The 19,787-nt window shown below is 36.6% G+C and overlaps 1 protein-coding gene across 6 annotated transcripts in view; it reads right to left on the reverse strand.

Moving 5' to 3' along the window:
• Positions 1-19,787, reverse strand: part of MYCBP2 (MYC binding protein 2) — a 275,059-nt gene that overhangs the window by 232,111 nt on the left and 23,161 nt on the right. For all 6 annotated transcript variants that reach the window (XM_046028200.1, XM_046028199.1, XM_046028201.1 and 3 more), the window contains exons 2-3: positions 12,186-12,261; positions 3,905-4,120 (exon numbers count right to left, since the gene is read on the reverse strand). In XM_046028200.1, coding sequence (XP_045884156.1) covers positions 3,905-4,120; positions 12,186-12,261 — 292 coding nt within the window. The remainder of the gene's footprint in view (positions 1-3,904; positions 4,121-12,185; positions 12,262-19,787) is intronic.

Raw genomic sequence — 19,787 nt, forward strand, 5'->3', positions numbered from 1 at the left:
ACATGGGACACCTCACTCAATACGGCCAGAACTAAACATCATCATCATTCCAGCAAAGCAGTGTTTCTCTTCCAGTTCTCCCTTTTGCAGTAAATGGCACTGCCCCAGAAACTTCAGAAATATTTTAGATTACACATTCTCTGTCAGCCTTCATACTCAACCAACTACTAATTGTTGTCATACACTTCCTGTAGGCTGAACACAACCACTACTTCATTCAACCATCAGTCACCCTTCGTGGACAACTGCAGTAGCTGCCTAACTAGTCCCTCTGCTCTAATCTCTCCACCCTCCAGTGATCTTTCTTACTAGCACCTACATAAGTTTACTAAAATACAAGTCTGATTAAACTCTCTTGCTTAAATCTTCAATATTTCCAAATCATAAGACAAAATCTGAAAGTGGCTACAGAACACAGAAGGCCCTACAGTCTAGCTGCTGCTCTCTGACTCACCCAACTCAGCTACTCCACTCTTGCCAAGAAGAGACCACTTGTACTTTTACGATGATGCTGTTTCCTCTGCTTGCATGTGCATCTGCAGTCAGTGCTGCAGCTTTACCCCACTCTGTTGCGCTACACCTATCACACCCCTAGTAAGCCTTAAGTCACTAGACATGCCAGCTATCCTTACCAGACATAACTTTTTAAATTTTTTTAAAAATTTTTTTATTAAGATTTTATTTATTTGACACAGAGAGAGAGATCACAAGTAGGCAGAGAGGCAGGCAGAGAGAGAGAGAGGGAGAAGCAGGCTCCCCAATGAGCGAAGAGCCCAATGTGGGGCTTGACCCCAGGACCCTGAGATCATGACCTGAGCTGATGGCAGAGGCTTTAACCCACTGAGCCACCCAGGCGCCCCACCAGACATAACTTTCTTGAGGGTGGGGGCTGTGTCTCATCATTTCGTTTTCAGAGCCTAATATAAAGCTTGCTATAACTCAAAAAAGAATTTAGAAGTAAATAAACTTAAGAAGTAAACAAATAAGTCTATCTATGTCTATATCTTTTAACAAAATATGTGGAATGACTAGCATCAAATGAGAGTGAAAGCAAAGTATGAATCCTAAAAATATCTGTTAAAAATAATGCAGTTATAAAGCAGTTAAAAAGCCTGGAACACTTTGGAGGATCTGGAAATCAGACAATGAAAGATGGTGTGAGCTGGGTAAAAACTGTGTTTTGTTTTTTGTTCTTTTTTTTAAGTTTTATTTATTTATTTGAGAAAGAGAGAGAGCATGAGTGGAGGGGAGAGGCAGAGGCAGAGTGAAGCAGGCTCCATGCCAAGCAGGGAGCACAATGTGGGACTCAATTCCAGAGTCCCAGAATCATGACCAGAGCTGAAGGCAGACGCTTAACCAACTGAGCCACCCAGGAGACCCTAAAATTTGTTTTAGGCAAAAAACTTAATATGAAGTACTTAGGTGGGGGTAAGACAGTTCTTTTTAAAATATCAATAGCTGTTGACCCAATAAAACAAAAGGCAAAGGAACTGACAAGCAAGGGCGATATAATAAATTCCACTTAGCTTTTAAAATAAAACTGCATCGAAGTGATACTTCAACAACAAATAAAAACTATCTGAATTATGCCAGAGAAAAGGAGTAGGAGAAGAAAAAAACCTCAGTGAAAAAAAGGAAAGCGACGGCCACACATGCAGGAGGAACAAGAGAGGAACAACTGCAAAGAAAAGGAACTGATGGAAAAGAGTAGCATCTGGAGCAGAAATGGTCAAAAGGAAAAAAAAATGCCAACATTTCTCACTTGCCCTCAAATTCCCATCACCTCAAGCCCTGAAAGCCTCATTTCTTCTTCTGTGTCAGTCCTTCATGTCACGCAAATGGCTACCAAACTCATCACCTGGGAGTTTCAGTCCCCACCCACGCCGAAACCCCACAGCATTCTGAATGCCTCTGCATAAAGACATCTCAGCACTTCTTCTCCTCTTGCTTGTCACATGATCTCACAGATTGTCCAGAAGTTTGATTTCCTTTGATGTATTTATTAATAGATTGAAGGGTTCCTTGAAAAGAAACTCAAATTCATTTGCACCTATACAACTTCTTGTTTGCACCTAAGCTGATACTTCTAACTACTTATTTACAACGATGACATTTATTAACTCACTGAATCCTCACTACAGTCCTGCGAGGTAGATGTTATCTCCATTTCACAGTTGACAAAACTGAGGCACAGATAAGTCAAGTAACTTTGCCAGCACCACAGAGCTAGTATTTTTAATGGTGAGTGTTTGAGCCTGACAGTTTGACTCCACTGCCCATGTTCTTAGTCACTGTACTCTATTTCCTGATGTGTCAGTACCTGATGGAAAACTCTCTACCTAGAGGAACTTACATGGAAAAGATGAGCTTGCTTGTTTTAAGTAGAAGAAAGGAGGTAGTGAAGAAGGTACACTTAAGGACGCTGGAGAGAAAGGGACTAAAGGAAGAAGAGTCCCAAGAGAAGGATATTTGAAGATGACTGACTAAAAGTCAGAGGAAGTTCACAAAACCTCTTACTCTATGAAACAGGAAGCAAGTCATCCGCTGAGCATAAAATGAGAAGAACCTAACAGTAATGATTAAGGACAGTGGTGCATTTAGAAATAGCTACCATGCGATGTGAAAAAAAAAAAAAAAAAAAAAAAAAAAAAAAAAAAAATCAGATGAGGAACATACTTTCTATCTTGGCTGCTATTTTCAAATACCAAAATATCTGCACGATAGCTCCTCTGGGTGTGTATAAAAAAGTTTTCAGGCACCTGGGTGGCTCAGTGGGTTAAAGCCTCTGCCTTCGGCTCAGGTCATGATCCCAGGGTCCTGGGATCGAGTCCCTCATTGGGCTCTCTGCTCAGCAAGGAGCCTGTTCTCCCCCCTCTCTCTCTGCCTGCCTCTCTGTCTACTTGTGATCTGTCTCTCTGTCAAATAAATAAATAAAACCTAAAAAAAAAGTTTTCAAGGCATGGCTTTAAGGTATCAGTTTAGTAAAAAGGCAACAGACCTGAATCATTTATGATAAAGGAAATCATTTTAAAATGCCTATATATAGAAAAAAGCAATATGCATAAATCATTTATGATAAAAGTACCTTTTTAAAAAATGTCTATATGTCTTTTGTTAGAAAATACAAACTATACCCACAATATAGACAAAATATTATATATAAAATAACATTACAGTCTTAAAATATATTAATACTTAAATAGAAGGGAGTACCTTAAGAATAGCCTATTCTACTACCATACATGTTTTTATAACACCAATTAGCTTGCAAGTCTCTGGTAAATAAGGAATGATATCAGAACAATGTAGAAGTCTTATTGCTTCATATGAAATTTTCTTCCTAGGCAAAGGGAGCCAAAGTAGCAAGAGTACAATCATATCCTTAGGCAGAAAAGGCAAAAGCTCTCAGCTCAGCAGTTGCACAGCCAGGAGCCCTTCTAGTTCTAATTAAAGAAAAATAAAAATGCATACCTGTACCCCAGATTCCCTCCCTAGAAGGGAGCACCCCCAGCTTTCTATGGCCCTTGGCTTGTGGTAGTTTGCAGTTCTGCTTATGCCTACTTTAACAGCAGCCGACAGGCTCAGAGCTCCACTTCTATCTGCAATGGCTCAAGGTTTACAAGCCACCAATTCCACTTTACTGCTTTTGTACATTTTTAAAAGCGCCTGATCTTTCTTCCTGGGCTGTCCAAGTACTCACCACTGAGTTACAAATTACTGACGTTGTTAGCACTCCAGTTATAAAACTGCAGTTTTCCTGCTCTGCCCCAAACCTCTTTTTCCCCATAAGCCCTGTGAATTTTTAGCGCACAATTTTATAAAAAGGTATTTTAGCAATGCAAATATTTGTACTATAGCTGGAATACTTGTAGGTTATCCATCCAAGTGGAACTTAGTGATTTACCTTTGGAAGCTTGATAGGGGGCTCTTTGGATTCCTCCTCTTCATCACTATCTGATTCTCCACTCTGCACAGAGTTCTTGGATGCAGCTGCCAACGATGTTTCCTTTTTCTGCCATTCCAGAACACAATGGCGTACATTGCAATAAATATTGAAAGCAGAAGGATTGCTATGTAGTTTGATATCTGGTACAATTACTGTATTCTCCAAGTTTTCAGACTGAAATATAAGACAGAATATTTCAATTTCATATTCATTTCCATAATCACCAATTCTCATTTTAAATAAAAAATTAAAGATTAGACATGCTAGATGAGTTGCAGAAGTCAAATATGTGACACAGCAGGGGCGCCTGGGTGGCTCAGTGGGTTAAAGCCTCTGCCTTCAGCTCAGGTCATGATCCCAGGGTCCTGGGATCGAGCCCCGCGTAGCAGGGAGCCTGCTTCCTCCTCTCTCTCTGCCTGCCTCTCTGCCTAGTTGTGATTTCTCTCTGTCAAATAAATAAAATATTAAAAAAAAAAAATCTGTTTAAAAAAAAATATGTGACACAGCAAAGATAGTCTAACAATTTACATATGTACCCTTTCTTCTACACTTACTTTCTAAGTAACAGCAATAACCAAACTGGCAAGGGATGGAGAGTGGCAGAGAATCTAACAGGAGTGCCCTTTTAGCCCATAACAGGAATAGAGCCAACAAACTTAACTGTTGTAGTATCACAGGATATTAATTTATTGCTTTTCTAGGGGACATGAGATGTATCACAGAGTCTCAGTGACCTACTATAAATGTTAAATTACATTTTGATTTCTTTAAAAAGTAGATTTAGGGGCTTAAACAGAAATCAAAACTAAAAAACAAAACAAAACAGAATTTTTAATTTTGGTCAACTTTTTATGGTACTTTAGGAAATTAGATTTTGGCAGATTTTGGACATATGCTTTCCTGAAGCTCTCTCCCAGCTATCAGTCTTAGTAAATACTAAAAATCACATGCTTGGTAATTTAATTGTTAAAACTAAAGAGTTCATTTCTGTTTTGGCCCAGCATTTTATTCATCAGACCAAGATCATACTTTTGAGATCAACATTTACATTAGAAATATACAGAACTGGTTTAAGATAGTCTGTTAATGCAAGTTACAAAAATCAGAGTATGTCCAGGAAGTATACCTCAAGTACCCTTGGTCTCAAAATTCTACCCTTCTTCCATAAATAACTGAGGAAAAAGTGGACTAATTCTTGTTAGAAAAAATATATAGAGAATTGACAAATAACATGTAAGTATGACTTCCAGAAATATTAAAAACAAGCAATTATTAGCAATCCAAATCTAAGAACATACGAAAAAGAGAATACATCATGATCTACCAAAAAAACTTCTGGTAGCACTGGAAAAGGGATCAGCATAATTCCCCATACCAACAAAAACAATAGAAAAAACATATGATACTCTAAATAAATATGGAAAAAGCATTTGACACAAATAAAACACCTATTCATGATAAAAAGTACAAGTAAACTAGGAATAAAAGACAATTTCCAAAACTGAGTAAAGGGCATCTATGAGATATCCATAGCTAAATACAGTAAAAGACTGAACACTTGCAACCTAAGATGCAAACAAGGCAAAGATACCTATTCTCAACAATATGATTCCACATTGTACTAGATATACTAGTGTCATAAGCCAAGAAAAAGGAATACAAGATATAGTGAGAAAGGAAGAAGTACCTACTAGACAAATTTATTTGTAGAAGACATGCAGAGAATCTTAAAGTGTCTGCAAAAAAGTCACTAAAAATAATGTGTGGATTTAGCAAAGTCATGGGATACCAGATCATATTTTAAAAAAAAGTTAATGTATTTATATAATAAGAATGAACAATTGGAAAATATAACTTAAAAAATAATAGCATTTAAGTTACAGACTGGGAGAAACTATCTGCATATTTCACAAAAGACTAGCATGCAGAATATATGAAGAATTTTCAAAACTCAACAGTAAAAAACAAATAAATAGCAATTCAATTTAGAAAATGGGCAAAAGACATGATGAATAGGCATGTCACCGAAGAAGATATACAGAAGGCAAATAATAAGTTCACTATGGTGAGCCATTACAAAAATGCAAATTAAAACAAAATGAGACATAATACAAACCTACCAGACTGGCTAGAATAAAAAATAATGACAACGCCAAATGCTGGTGAAGATGTAGAGAAACTGGATCTCTTATACATTGTTAATGGTAATATAAAATGGTCCAGCCACTCTGGAAAAAAGTATAGCAGTTTCTTACAAAATTAAATATGCACCTTACAGTACAACCCAGCAACTGCGCTGTTGGACATTTTTACCAAAGAAATAAAAACACATGTTCATTCAAAAATCAGCACATGGATATTCATAAGTTTTATTCAAAATAAGCAAGAAAAAACTCAGATGTACTTTAATGGGTGAACGGTTAAACAAACCATGATACAGCTTACTGCATGGAATACTTACTACATGGAATGCTTACTCAGCAATAGGGTAGAAACTAATGATATATGCACCAACTGAGATAAATTTCAAGAGAATTAAGCTGTGTGGCAAAGGCCAGTCCCCATGATTACATTTATATAACCTTCTTGAAATGAAAAAAATTAAGAAAATGGGCAATAGGGGCACCTGGGTGGCTCAGTGGATTAGGCCGCTGCCTTCGGCTCAGGTCATGATCTCAGGGTCCTGGGATCGAGCCCCGCATCGGGCTCTCTGCTCCGCAGGGAGCCTGCTTCCTCCTCTCTGCCTGCTTCTCTGCCTACTTGTGATCTCTGCCTGTTAAATAAATAAAATCTTTGAAAAAAAAAAAAAAAGAAAAGAAAATGGGCAATAGATTGATGATTGCCAGAGTCTAGGGAGAGGGTGAGTGTGGGGGAATGTCTATGGTTATATAACGTAGCAAAAAGGATCCTTGTGATGGAACTCTTGTACACACTGACTGCAGTAATTGTCCACAGATCCACATATGTGATAAAATTGCATAGAACTAAATACACAACCACATACAAACACAAATGAGTATGTGTAAAACTGGTGAAATCAGAATAAGTTCAGTAGGTTGGATCAATATGGATTTCCTGGTTGTGATATTTACCACAGTGATGCAATACTTTAGCAATTGGGAAAAACAAGTGAATGGTATACAGAATCTCTGTATTATTTCTTACAACTGCATTACTATGATCATCTCAAAAATTTTTTAAAAATAGCATTTATAATAACATCAAAACCACAAATTAGTATTTAGTAAAATTATGTTCAAGCTCTACACACTGAAAACCAAAGTAACACTGCTGAAAGAAATTAAGGAAAACCTAAACAGAATAGAGATAAACCATGTTCATTGATTAGAAGATTTAATATTATTAAAATGACAACTCTTCCTCAAATCTACAAGTTCAATGAAGTCCCAATAAAAATTCTAGAGACGTTTGAAAATAGAATTGAGAGGCTGACTCTAAAATTTATAAAGAAACATAAAGGACCTAAAGTAACTAAAGCAATGTTTTTTTAAATTTCTTTTAAGAACGAGAGAGAGAGAGGGCGCGCACAAGAGCATGAGAAGGGGGAGGGTCAGAGGGAGAAGCAGACTCCCTGTTGAGCAGTAAGCCCGATGTGTGACTAGATCCTGGTATTCCGGAATCATGACCTGAGCTGAAGGGGGTCACTTAACTGAGCCACCCAGGTGCCCTAAAGCAATTTTTTTTAAAAGACCAAAGTTGGAAGACATATGACCTGAATTCAAAACTACTGTAAATTGGTGTGAAGACAGATACATAGATCAATTAAACAAAAATTAATTCCAGAAATAGGTTCAAAAGAGTATGGTCAACTTATTTTTTGTAAAGGTGTTAAGACAATTCAATAGAAAAAGAGAAGTCTTTGTAAAAATGATGCCAACTAACTGAATACCAATATGAAAAAAAATGAACATGAACCCTTATTTTATACCACACGGAAAAATTAACTATAAACGTATCATGGGCCTAAATATAGCAGCTTAAATTATAAAATTTCTAGAAGAAAATATAGAAAAAAAAATCTATGTGACCTTGGGGAGACAAAGATTTCCTAGAACACAAATTACATGAATCCATATGTATAAGAAAATAATCAATTACATTTGTGAAACTTAAAAAGCTTTTGTTCTTCTAAAGCACTATATAAAAACATAAAAAACCAATCCACAGAACAGGAAAAATTATTTGTAATATAGATATCTGACAAAGGACTTCTATCTAGAGTACATAAAGAACTCCTGACAATTTAATAATAAGACAATTATAAAAAGGAGAGGTAAGACAGGAAAGATATTTCACAATAAGAAGATATGAATTGTCAACAGCACATGAAAAGATGTTCACATCATAAGTTATTAGAGAAAAGTAAGCTAAAACCACAGTGAAATAAATACCCCCCATGTATTTAGAATGACTAAAATTTTAAACGCTAACAATACCACCACTGGCAAAGATATAAGGCAATTGGATCTCTCATACGCTATTGGCGTAACAGTAAAATGCAACAATTACTCTGGAAAATAGTATGAATGGTTTTTTGACAAGTTAAACATTCATCTACCATGCCATCCATGAGAAAAGGGTTAACAATGCAGGTACTGTTTATTCCTTGTTATTTCCCCCAGGGAATCAGGGCTGACTGTGGGCCAATCCTTAGGAATGTGGTCTTTAGACTTTTCTTTATGTTAGTTACTGATGGTTTTGTAAAATGCACCCAGAGCAACGGACCAGGCCTATTGGCTTGTTCCACTGCTTTGTACAAACATTAAGACTGATGAGTTTGTGTACCATGGTTGACGGCAAAGCAGGATATGTCTACATGTGACCAAACCCCCCACAAAAGTCTCATATTCTAAGACTCAAGTGGGCTTTCCTGAACAGAAACATTCCATACATATTCTTGTAGTTCACTATCAGAGACAATGTATGTCCTGTGTGCTCAGACAAGGAGGAACTAGAAAGTCTATGCCTTAACTCCCTCGACACCACCAATACTATTGATGCCTCTTTCCTGCTGCCTATTCTGTACCTTTGGCTGTAATAAATCTTAGCCATCAGTGTAAGCTGCTTTTGAGACTTATCAATTTTTTGGCAAATAATGGAAGGAAACAGCACCTACTCATTCCACTTTCAGGCATTTATCCTTCCAAAAACCAAAAACATCTATCCACAAAGACTAATACACAAATATTCATAGCAGCTTCATTTGTGATAGCCAAAAACTAGAAATATCAACAGGTAAATGGGTTAACAAATTGAGATATATCCGCTAACTGGATACTCATCAGCAAACAAAACAAAACAAAACAAAACACAGAATGAACTGTTAATATATACATGATACAACTCAAAATCATTATGCTGAGGGAAAAGAAGCCAGATACAAAAGAGTACATGCTGCATGATCACATTTATATGAAATTCTAGAAAATAAAAACTGATTTACAATGACAGAAAGTACATCTGTGGTTGCCTAGAGCCAACAGCTGTAGGAAGAGACAGAATGCAGCAAAGGATGAGGACATGTTTGGGAATGATGGAAATTTTCTAAACCTTGATAGTATCTTTCAAAATTCTGCTTTAAATATCCTAACCTAAGACCCAAGCATGTTTGGTAACAGAATGCTGAAGACGTTTCCTGTGTAATGGATTTGATTTCTTCTGTAAGAAAGTAAAGTCATTTGTTAGAGGGTAGGACTTACCAACTTTGAGGAGCGTGAAAAGGTTTGAAATAGTCACAGAACTATTTTATCAGAAAAAATAAGAAGACAGTCTAGCTATGTAAGGTCCATTTGAGACGGGTAATCATGAATGTGTACTGTATCTTAACTCCCTTTAGCAGCACACAATACTCACCTGCAGGGAAAGAGAAAACAGCTGGATTCCTACAGGATTAAATTTCGTCAGATGAGTGCAACAAACAGGAGAAAGGAAGATGCGGTAAGCAGAATACTGGCCTCCAAAGATACCCTCCCTTAGTCCCTGCAACCTGGGAATGTGTCACCTTACATGACAAAAGGTACCCTGCATATGTGAATAAATTACAGATTTTGAGATGAAGAGTTTATTCTGAATTATCTGGGTGGGCCCAATGTAATCACAAGGGTCCTTATGAATGAGAGAGGTTGGTAGGACAATCAAAGAAGGAGCGGTAACAATAAAAACATGTCAGGGTAATGCAACATGAGAGGGGTCAACCAACCATTGCTGGCTTTGAAGGTGTAAAGGAGCACAACCCAAGGCATGCAGGCAGCCTCTAGAAGCTGGAAGGCAAGGAAATGAATTCTCTCCTAGAGTCTCCAGAAGGAACGCTGCTTTACTAACACCTTGATTTTAGCACAGATCCATTTTGGCCTTCAGACTTCTAAAACTGTAGAATTATTTGTATTGTTTTAAGCTATCAGTTTGTGCAATTTGTTACAGCAGCCATAGGGAACTAATAGAGATTAAAGATTAAGTACCCTTTTTTTTTTAAAGACTGTGCTATCTAAGCGGAATAAGAAAGAAACTGAATGAAGGAGTTGGCTAATGGATGAGGGGAAATAGAAGAGCCAATGACAGCAATAAACAAGGAAATAAAGTGGTATAGTTAAATCGTATCTTATTTCATTTCCTGAAAAGAAATGTTCATTCTTAAAATATACTGGGGGGTGGGGGGGAAGCTCACTGGAATTTTTTAAATAAACTTTTTTTTTTTTAAAAGATTTTATTTATTTATTTGACAGACAGAGATCACAAGTAGGCAGAGAGGCAGGCAGAGAGAGAGGGAGCAGAGTAGAAGCAGGCTCCCCGCCGGGCAGAGAGCCTGACACGGAACTCGATCTCAGGACCCTGGGATCATGACCTGAGCCGAAGGCAGCGGCTTAACCCACTGAGCCACCCAGGCACCCCAATAACCTTTTTAAAAAAGGTGAATGAAAAATAGTCCAGAAACAGTAATAGAGAGCAGGAAGACTAATGACACTCTTACTATTTTATATGCCCATCATAAGCAGAAAACATTTCTCACTCATTTTTCTCTTCCAAATACCCAGCATAAGGCCTTCACAAGGTCAGTATGCAATTAATGTTTTAGGAATAAATGAGTAACTTTTTTTTAATCACTCTTATCACAAGGTGCTCCTAAAAAGCAGATAAAAAACCTGAGGACAAAAGAAGAAAGATGAAACATAACTCAGCCTAACCAATTAAAGTACCCCATCTCCAAGGCCAGAGTGAATGACGAAGGTCAATCAAAAATCATACTCAAGACTTTCTGATAGAACTGATGAAGTTGGAGGCCCCAGCAGCCTTCATCCTCAGCCAGAGGTAATAAGCCCACACACAGAAGAAAGCAGAAGCAAGAGATGGAAGACACAGATTTGCCGACACTACTGATGGATCCAGCTGTGTCAAGATAGAGCCATGAAATAAATTTCAACCCCTATAGTTTTATTTTATTTTTTGGCCTACTACTTTAAAGTACATTTCTCTCAGTTACAAAATGGCAAGAACTAAAGGGCAGGAAACAATTGTCTTTAGAACTTAAATATGATACACAGGCTACGCTAAGCTATTGTTTCTTTAACTAAAAGTAGAGCTGTTCAGAAATCATAGTTATGACTTCCCTCTTTCTTCTGTCTATACTTCTTAGTACTGTTCAAAAAAAAAAGACTCTTTGGTAGAAAGTGAAAATGTCTAAGATTTAATAGAGAAGACTTCCGCTTTAGATAGAAAAAAAAAGATCTTTACTCTCTATGATCTCATCTAATTCAAATATTCCATATTGCGTTTTCTTTTGCACAGCCACCCGCCACCAAAAAAAGCTCAAAACAATATAGATATATCAAGATTCTCTCTAACTCATAATATATGCATAGGCCAAATCCAAGTCCCAATGTCCAAGCCAATTTTACTCAGTTTCTAGAACACATAGTTAGGAATCGGGAAAAAAAGAGAAGAGAAATGGCTATGTTCCCCCCAAAAAACTGATCAAAGATAACATGAATAAACAGTAAATAATTTTCATCACCCAGATATTAACTTCCAGGCACTGGCCATGAAATGCCCCCAAAAATGAAACTAAATAGCATAACTATGTAACAAGGGGCTTTTTAAAAATTTAAAATTAAAAAAATAGACATGAAAAGGTTTGCTAGTTATACCTTTTTAATCTTGGCATTTTTATTCCAATTACTGTATGAAAAAGTTCTTACTCCCTATAAATTGTCAGCAGTTTTACCTTGCTTCTTGTCTTCACTTTTGATTTGCTCTTCTGTTTTCTTTTTAACTTCTTCTTATTTAAAATTTTCTTATTCCTAAAAGTGGAAAAAAAGAATTATGAAAGTTTAGGATTATTATTATTAGGATATACAAAGCTATGAAAAATGTACTTCCAAAGTAGATATCTGAATGCTTCTTCTACAAACTTTCTATGACAAATATACTCTCCACGCACACATAAGATACTAACATACAATGTAGCTATTGAGATAATAACACAGCACCGAAATGCTAAGAAATATACATTAAATGATCAAAAAATTGAATTTTGCAAATATTTTTATAAAATCAAAAAAGGGAAATGGCAGGGCAGCTGGGTGGCTTAGTGGGTTAAGCCTCTGCCTTCAGCTCAGGTCATGATCTCAGGGTCCTGGGATCGAGCCCCACATCAGGCTCTCTGCTCAGCGGGGAGCCTGCTTCCTCCTCTCTCTCTGCCTGCCTCTCTGCTTACTTGTGATCTCTCTCTCTCTCTCTGTCAAATAAATAAATAAATCTTAAAAAAAAAAAGAGTCCATTTCTTAAAAAAAAAAAAAAGGGAAATGGCATCAAATGAAGTTTTTAAAATGTTATTCATAGTGGGGAGGCTAATAAATATCAGGTATATTCCTTTCCCAGAAAAATCTACTCTTTGTAATTGCAAGGGCTACAGTATAAAAAGGGACAAGAAGCAATTTTTACTAAATTGCTATAGAAAAGACCCCAACTCATACTCTTCTTATATCCTGTAGCCAGTTTTTTCATAAGCTCATAGGCCTAAGACCAAATTATTCTTTAAGCAGAAGGATGCCCCCAAATGACTTTGAGAAAGAGACAGAAAAAATGTGGCAAAAAAATAAGAATTATAGTGGAAGAAAGAAGAATCAGGGAAAACAATTTTATTATTTTTATTTTAGTATGTGTCTAATACTGAGGTACACACTGTTAGGTACTAAAAAAATACAAGATGATACATGGGTATAATCGACTATAACTGGAGATTTATTGTATTCTAATACAGATCATTTATAAATACCATTTCTTTATTAAAAAGCTTCTACCCTTAAAAAAAATACAAGATGAAAAAGACAGTTTTTGCCCTCAAGGAGCTCAAAGACTTGAATGAAAAATATAATTTAATGATCAGCAAAAGGATGCTACTGAAGAGAGGAGGAAGAGGAAGGGGAGGGGAAGAAAAGAAAAGAGGAAGAGGAAGAGGGGAAGTAAGAGACACTAGATGCTAGAGTCCTTGACACGTGGTAACTAATTTAGTGGAAGTTGTGACCAAAACAAAAGTTGCATGCCTAGGCCACCTGGAGGTAGGGATGTCATTGACAAAAATAGGGAAGTCAAGGGGAAGAATTTAGTTTCCAAAAGGAAAACACTGGTTCTATTTTTTTTTTTTCAAGACTTTATGTATTTATTTGAGAGTGGGTGTGAGAGAGAGAGAGAGAGCATGAGCTACGGGAAAGGCAGATAAAGAGGGAGAAACAGACTCCCCGCTGAGCAGGAAGCCCAGTGTGGGGCGGATCCCAGGACCCTGAATGACCTGAGCCAAAGGCAGATGCTTAACTGATGGAGCCTGGAGCCACCCAGGTGCCCCTATTTTTAATTTTTTTAGAAGGGTAAAGGACAAAGGGAGACAGAGCATCTTAAGCAGGTTCCATGCCCAGCATGGATCCCAATGCAGAGCTCCAACTCACAACCCTGAGATCATGACCTGAGGGGAAACTAAGAGTCAGCTGCTTAACCAACTGACCTACCCAGGTGCCCCCAGTTCATTTTTAAAGATGTTTGAGTTCAAGATACTAAAATGTCAGCAAAACAGACATGAAAAACATATGAAAATTTATCTTTGACGTTCCTTCAGCTTTACTCCCTAAACCAAAATAATCACAAATTCTTGTCAATTATGTCTTATAAATAGTTCTTGAATCTGTCTACATCTCTACGGCTGCAATTCTAATAACCTGTTACCACCACTTCTTGGTTGGTCTACTGCAAAAGGTTTTTAATTCATTTCTGTACAACCATGTTTGCCCTACTTCAATCCATTCTTCACCCAGGAACCTAAATCAACTTTTAAAAACACAAATCTGAAGGGGTGCCTGGGTGGCTCAGTTGGTTGAGCATCTGACTCTTGATTTTGGCTCAGGTCATGATCTTGCAGTTGTGAGATACAGCCCCACGTGGGGTTATGAGCTAAGCCTCAGGTCTGCTTGGGATTCTCCCTGGCCCTCCCCCAGCTCACATGTCCTCATCAGCATGTGTGCTCTCTCAAATAAATAAATAAAAATCCTAAAAAAAAAAAAAAAAAAATAGAAACACAAATCTGGGAGGTAACTACCCCACCCAAAACCCTACTAGTATCTTCTCAATTCTCTTGGCTTAGAGTCCAAAAGCATTGGCATGGCTTCAAAGATCTTCTACCAAGATCTGATCTCTGCCAGCCTCCCTGCCTCATTTTGTATCCCTCTCCAACTTGTTCATCATACTCCAGACAGAAAGACATCCTTCTAGTATCCTTCTAGTTATGTGGACCTGCTAAGCTACTTAGGGGCTTTCACAAAGGTTCTCCCTCTTCCTGGTATTCTCTCCCCCATTTTTTGCTAACCACCATTCATCTCTGAGGCCCCAATATAAGCGTCACTTACTCTTGTAATGTCCAGACTGGGTTAATTTCCCTAATATTCACTCTCACATTACTTTACACTTGTTTCACTGTGTTATCTACAACTGTAATTATGTATGGGATTATGTGTTCAATGCATTACTCCTTCACCAAGCTGTAAGTGCCAAGAGTACAGATGCCATGTGTTTCTTGTGCTGTGCTCTAGCTTCTTAGTCTAAAAAGTACTTAGAACAAAGTACTCAATACTATTTTGAGAGAAAGAAAAAGTTGGAGGAAGGAGACAGGAAAGAGAGAAAAGAATGAAGTTCAGAGCTTTAAGCATTACTCAGAGGACCAAGGTTAGATTTGTAGATACACAAGATACATTTAAAGGATATGTAAGCCAGACATATCCATTTAGGAGCTATCCATAAAATGATTTTATGCAGATTTTGGTGCAACGGAGGTAATGGAAAACCAGGTACATGGATAAGATTTCCCCCAGAGAGCATGCTACGAAAGTAAAGAGAAAGACTGATCAATAGTGTCATGTGGGACACATGAACAGATATACCAGCTTATACAGTCTATCCAACTATGAGCATTACTAGACATGAAAAATGTCTATTTCAACTCTGTACTTTCAAGACCTGCATCAGTGCCTGACATATCATGGTTGTTCAAGAATTATCAAAAATGAACAAAAAGTTAATGAAAATTAATGGATATTTCTCATTATGGTTTAGAAAAACAACTTCTCTTTTATATTAAATGAAATCAGTTATTTGAGCAACAGGAACATGTAACTGCTAAAAGATTAGCCCCTTTTGTACAACTTAGAAAAACTTCAAGGTTCACTCAAAACCAATCTTTAGAGAAGCAGAATATATAAACCCAAATAAAATGACATTCCTGAAGCCTAGTCATCACAGACTAAAAATTTTCACAAATATACATCAATACTTGTTTTTGTTTAATGAACATCTTTGAAGTTCAAATGGCTTTAACATATATTCCTAAAATACTTCTTCCTATGCATTTAGTTAGTTTGGCATTTAATTAGTTAAAACAATTTTAATGAACCTAAGCCCACCAATTCCTGACTATAAAGAATCAGCTTCTCCCAAATTCCCACAAATTGATTTTACTGTGTTTTGTTGTTATCATTGTTTTTGTTGTTAATTTGGCTTGGCTTGTAAGAAGTAGATGGCTGTCAAAAGAAAGCCAGTAATAAGTTAAAAGTTATTATGAAGAAAATCTATAGTCAACATTAGAAAATAAAAATGCAATTTGTCAGTAAGCTAACATCCCCTTATATAATTAATGGAAAAGCTTAGTTGAAAACTAAATTTATTTATTTATTTATTTTTTCTTATTTTATTTATTTGACAGAGAGAAATCACAACTAGGCAGAGAGGCAGGCAGAGAGAGAGGAGGAAGCAGGCTCCCTGTGGAGCAGAGAGCCCGATGTGGGGCTCGATCCCAGGACCCTGGGATCATGACCTGAGCCAAAGGCAAAGGCTTTAACCCACTGAGCCACCCAGGTGCCCCTGAAAACTAAATTTAAATAAAGTTTTCTAGATATCAGAGGATGGACAGATAAAAGAAAAACTCTAGAAACCAGTCTTAGACAATAACAATTCACCCTGAAATTTATGATGATTTAGGACTCCAAATCCTAAGTCAAATAGGAACTTAAAATGAAAAAATATCTGGAATTGATCTCATAGGATTTTTAGTCATTTCACAAAAAGAACCTCATACCTATGAGATTTGAAAGAATTATGAGTGTTAATAAAAGGCAAAGGCTATTAACATTCTTTAAATATTTATTTTAAAAATATTTACTTTAAAAATTCCAAGGAAGAAATTTTAATAGCTACCACGGTTTAAGGAAAAACAATTTTTTTCCTGCAATGTAAGAACAAATGAATATTTGCACATTGTTCCATGATATAGATCATTAGTTTCTCTATGAGCTTATTGCTGAGTTTTCTAAAAAAAACAAAAATCAGTCAAAATTTAATTTAAAAATGTCTCTCATCCTGAATCCATTTCTTCATTTGTAAAATAATAAGATGAAGGAGATTATTTCTGAGATTCTTTTTAACTCAAAAATACTGGAGTTTTAATAAGTCCAAATTCAAAGAACTTCTAGAATAAGAAGATTTCAATCTTTTGTTTAATTTCCCTTAGTAATGAGAAATGAAAAATTCCTAAGTCTATGGTCTAAGGCAAGAATAGGCAAATTTTTTTCTGTAAAGGGCAGATTGTAAATACCTTCCACTTTGTAGGTTATGGGATCTCAGTTGCAACTACTCAACCATTACAGCAAGAGAGCAGACATAGACAAACTATTTATGAACACTGAAGTTTGAATTTCATAGTTTTTATATGCCGCAAAACACTTTTTTTTTAAACCTTTAAAAACATCAAAACCATTCTTAGCTCACAGGCAATACAAAACAGGCTCTGAGCCAATTTGGTCTTTGTGCCACAGTTTGTTGACTTCTGGTCGAGTGTACTTTGATAAACAGGCTCAAAGAGAAAGAAAAAAAAGTAACTACTAGTATGCAACACAGATAAAAACTGTTCAAAATATCACTATGCTTATACAAATAAGCATTCTTTTTTTAAAATTTAGTTTAATTTTTTTTGTGTACGTGTTCCAAAATTCATTGTTTATGCACCACATCCAGTGCTCCATGCAATACGTGCCCTCAATACCCACCACCAGGCTTCCCCAAGCTCCCCCCTCCAAAACCCTCAGTTTTTTTCTCAGAGTCCAAAGTCTCTCCACAGATTTCTCTTCCAATTTCCAACTCACTTCTCCTCCCCATCTCCCCATGTCCTCCGTGTTATTCCTTCTGCTCCACAAGTAAGTGAAACCATATAACTGACTCTCTGCTTGGCTCATTTCACTCAGTATAATCTCCTCCAGTCCCGTACATGTTGATAATCTCCTCCTGTCCCTACATGTTGATACAAAAGTTGGGTATTCATCCTACTCAAGGAACTACAGAACACTCATGAAAGAAATTGAAGAAGACACAAAAAGATGGAAGACCGTTCCATGCTCATCGATTGGAAGAATAAACATTGTTAAGATGTCTATACTGCCTAGAGCAATCTATACTTTCAATACCATCCCAATCAAAATTCCACTGGTATTTTTCAAAGAGCTGGAACAAACAATCCTAAAATTTGCATGGAACCAGAAGAGACCCCAAATTGCTAAGGAAATGCTGAAAAAGAAAACTGGGAGCATCACGCTGCCTTTGTTACAAAGCTGTGATCACCAAGACAGCATGGTACTGGCACAAAAACAGACACATAGACCAGTGGAACAGAGCAGAGAGCCCAGATATGGACCTATGGTCAAATAATCTTCGACAAAGCAGGAAAAAATATACAGTGGAACAAATAAGCATTCTTAAAATTATGTCTTTTCTTTTTGCAAAGATAAACTCTGGACTTCCGCTTCCTTAAAGTAAGATACTAGAGAGAAGCAAGCCATTGCTCTTTCTTCAAAAACTTGACTTGCCTAAGAACGCTGTGGAAGTAATTAAGAACTAGATAAACCAAAACTCCAGAGATGAAAGAGCACTTCCATGGTGAGCTCAGACCACTGGCATTTTCCTCCATGGGGGTATTTGCAAAGTTTGGATACATGTGAGGTCAAATTGAGCCTAGTTTAAACAGAGGAACTCTACTAAAGAAAACCAGAAACTATCAGAGCTTTAGCTGGAATGAGACCGGAAATCTAGAAAAGCCTCAAATAGATGGGTAGTTTCCATCCATTCCAGTGATACAAAGCTTAGTAATGGGATGCCGGAGGATAGGGAGGCTGTACCAATAGAGTCAATTTCCCAGTCTCCCAATGTCTAGAAGACAGAATCCCAGTCAGAGGAGGAGTCTCCTTAATCCATGAAAGGATGGAAATTGTCAACACCTCATCCCACTTGTCTAACACAGCAAAGAGCAAAACTCTCTAAAAGAAAATAACTGGTAGGTACATAATAAATATATTAAGAGATATACAAGAAGCAAAATAATCAGGCAGACTCAAGATAACTGTTACTGAATTTAGGAGGCAAGGATTTAATAGATGCAAAGATGGAAAAAGAGGATGAAATGCAATTTTCAACAGAACCTAATTTTTAAAAAGCCAAGTAGCTTTTCTAAAAAATAAATAACTGAAATCAAGAACTTGTCAGATGATATTAAGAGCAGACTAGACCAGAGGAAAATAGGATTCATGGACTTACAGAGAGGCCAAAGGAAAATATCCAAACTCAAACACAGAGAAAAGAATGAGATGAATAAAACAGAGTATGAAACAAGTAGGACATAGTTAAATGATCTCATATTCATGTAAATGAAATCCAAGACAGAAAAAAGAATGGAGCAAATGCAATATGTGAACAGGTAATTAATGAAAAGTTTACAAACATGAAGAAAGAAATCAACCCGGAGATTCAAGAAATTCAGGGAAATGCAAGCAGGAAAATGCAAAGAAAACCACAGGCACACCAAATGCTAGGCACAGTCAAACTGCTGAAACAAAGAATAAAGAGAAAAATCTTAAAAGCAACAAGAGAAAAAAGATACACTCAAAAGAACAACAATAAGATTGACAGCTTCCATTCTCTGTGTTGAACAGGGCTGGAGAAGGAGAGGTGTAGACCTAGAATTACGTACCTATCAAAAATATCCTTTAAAAATGAAGACAAAAATATATTTTAGACCCACAAAAGCCGACATAATTCATTGTCAATATACCAATAGTACAAGAAATACAAAAGGAAGATCTTTAATAACCGTTATGTCAAATTTTTAAATACAAGGACATAGAGCTAAAGTAGAAGAAATGGAGAAAATATATCCTGAATGCGATTACTGGCCTTGTAAAAAATGTTGACATGGCTATATTAGTATTTGACAAAATTAATTTTTAAGGTTAGAAGTATTATT

Source organism: Meles meles, chromosome 14 (genome assembly GCF_922984935.1).
Source record: "Meles meles chromosome 14, mMelMel3.1 paternal haplotype, whole genome shotgun sequence".
Lineage (NCBI taxonomy): Eukaryota > Metazoa > Chordata > Mammalia > Carnivora > Mustelidae > Meles > Meles meles.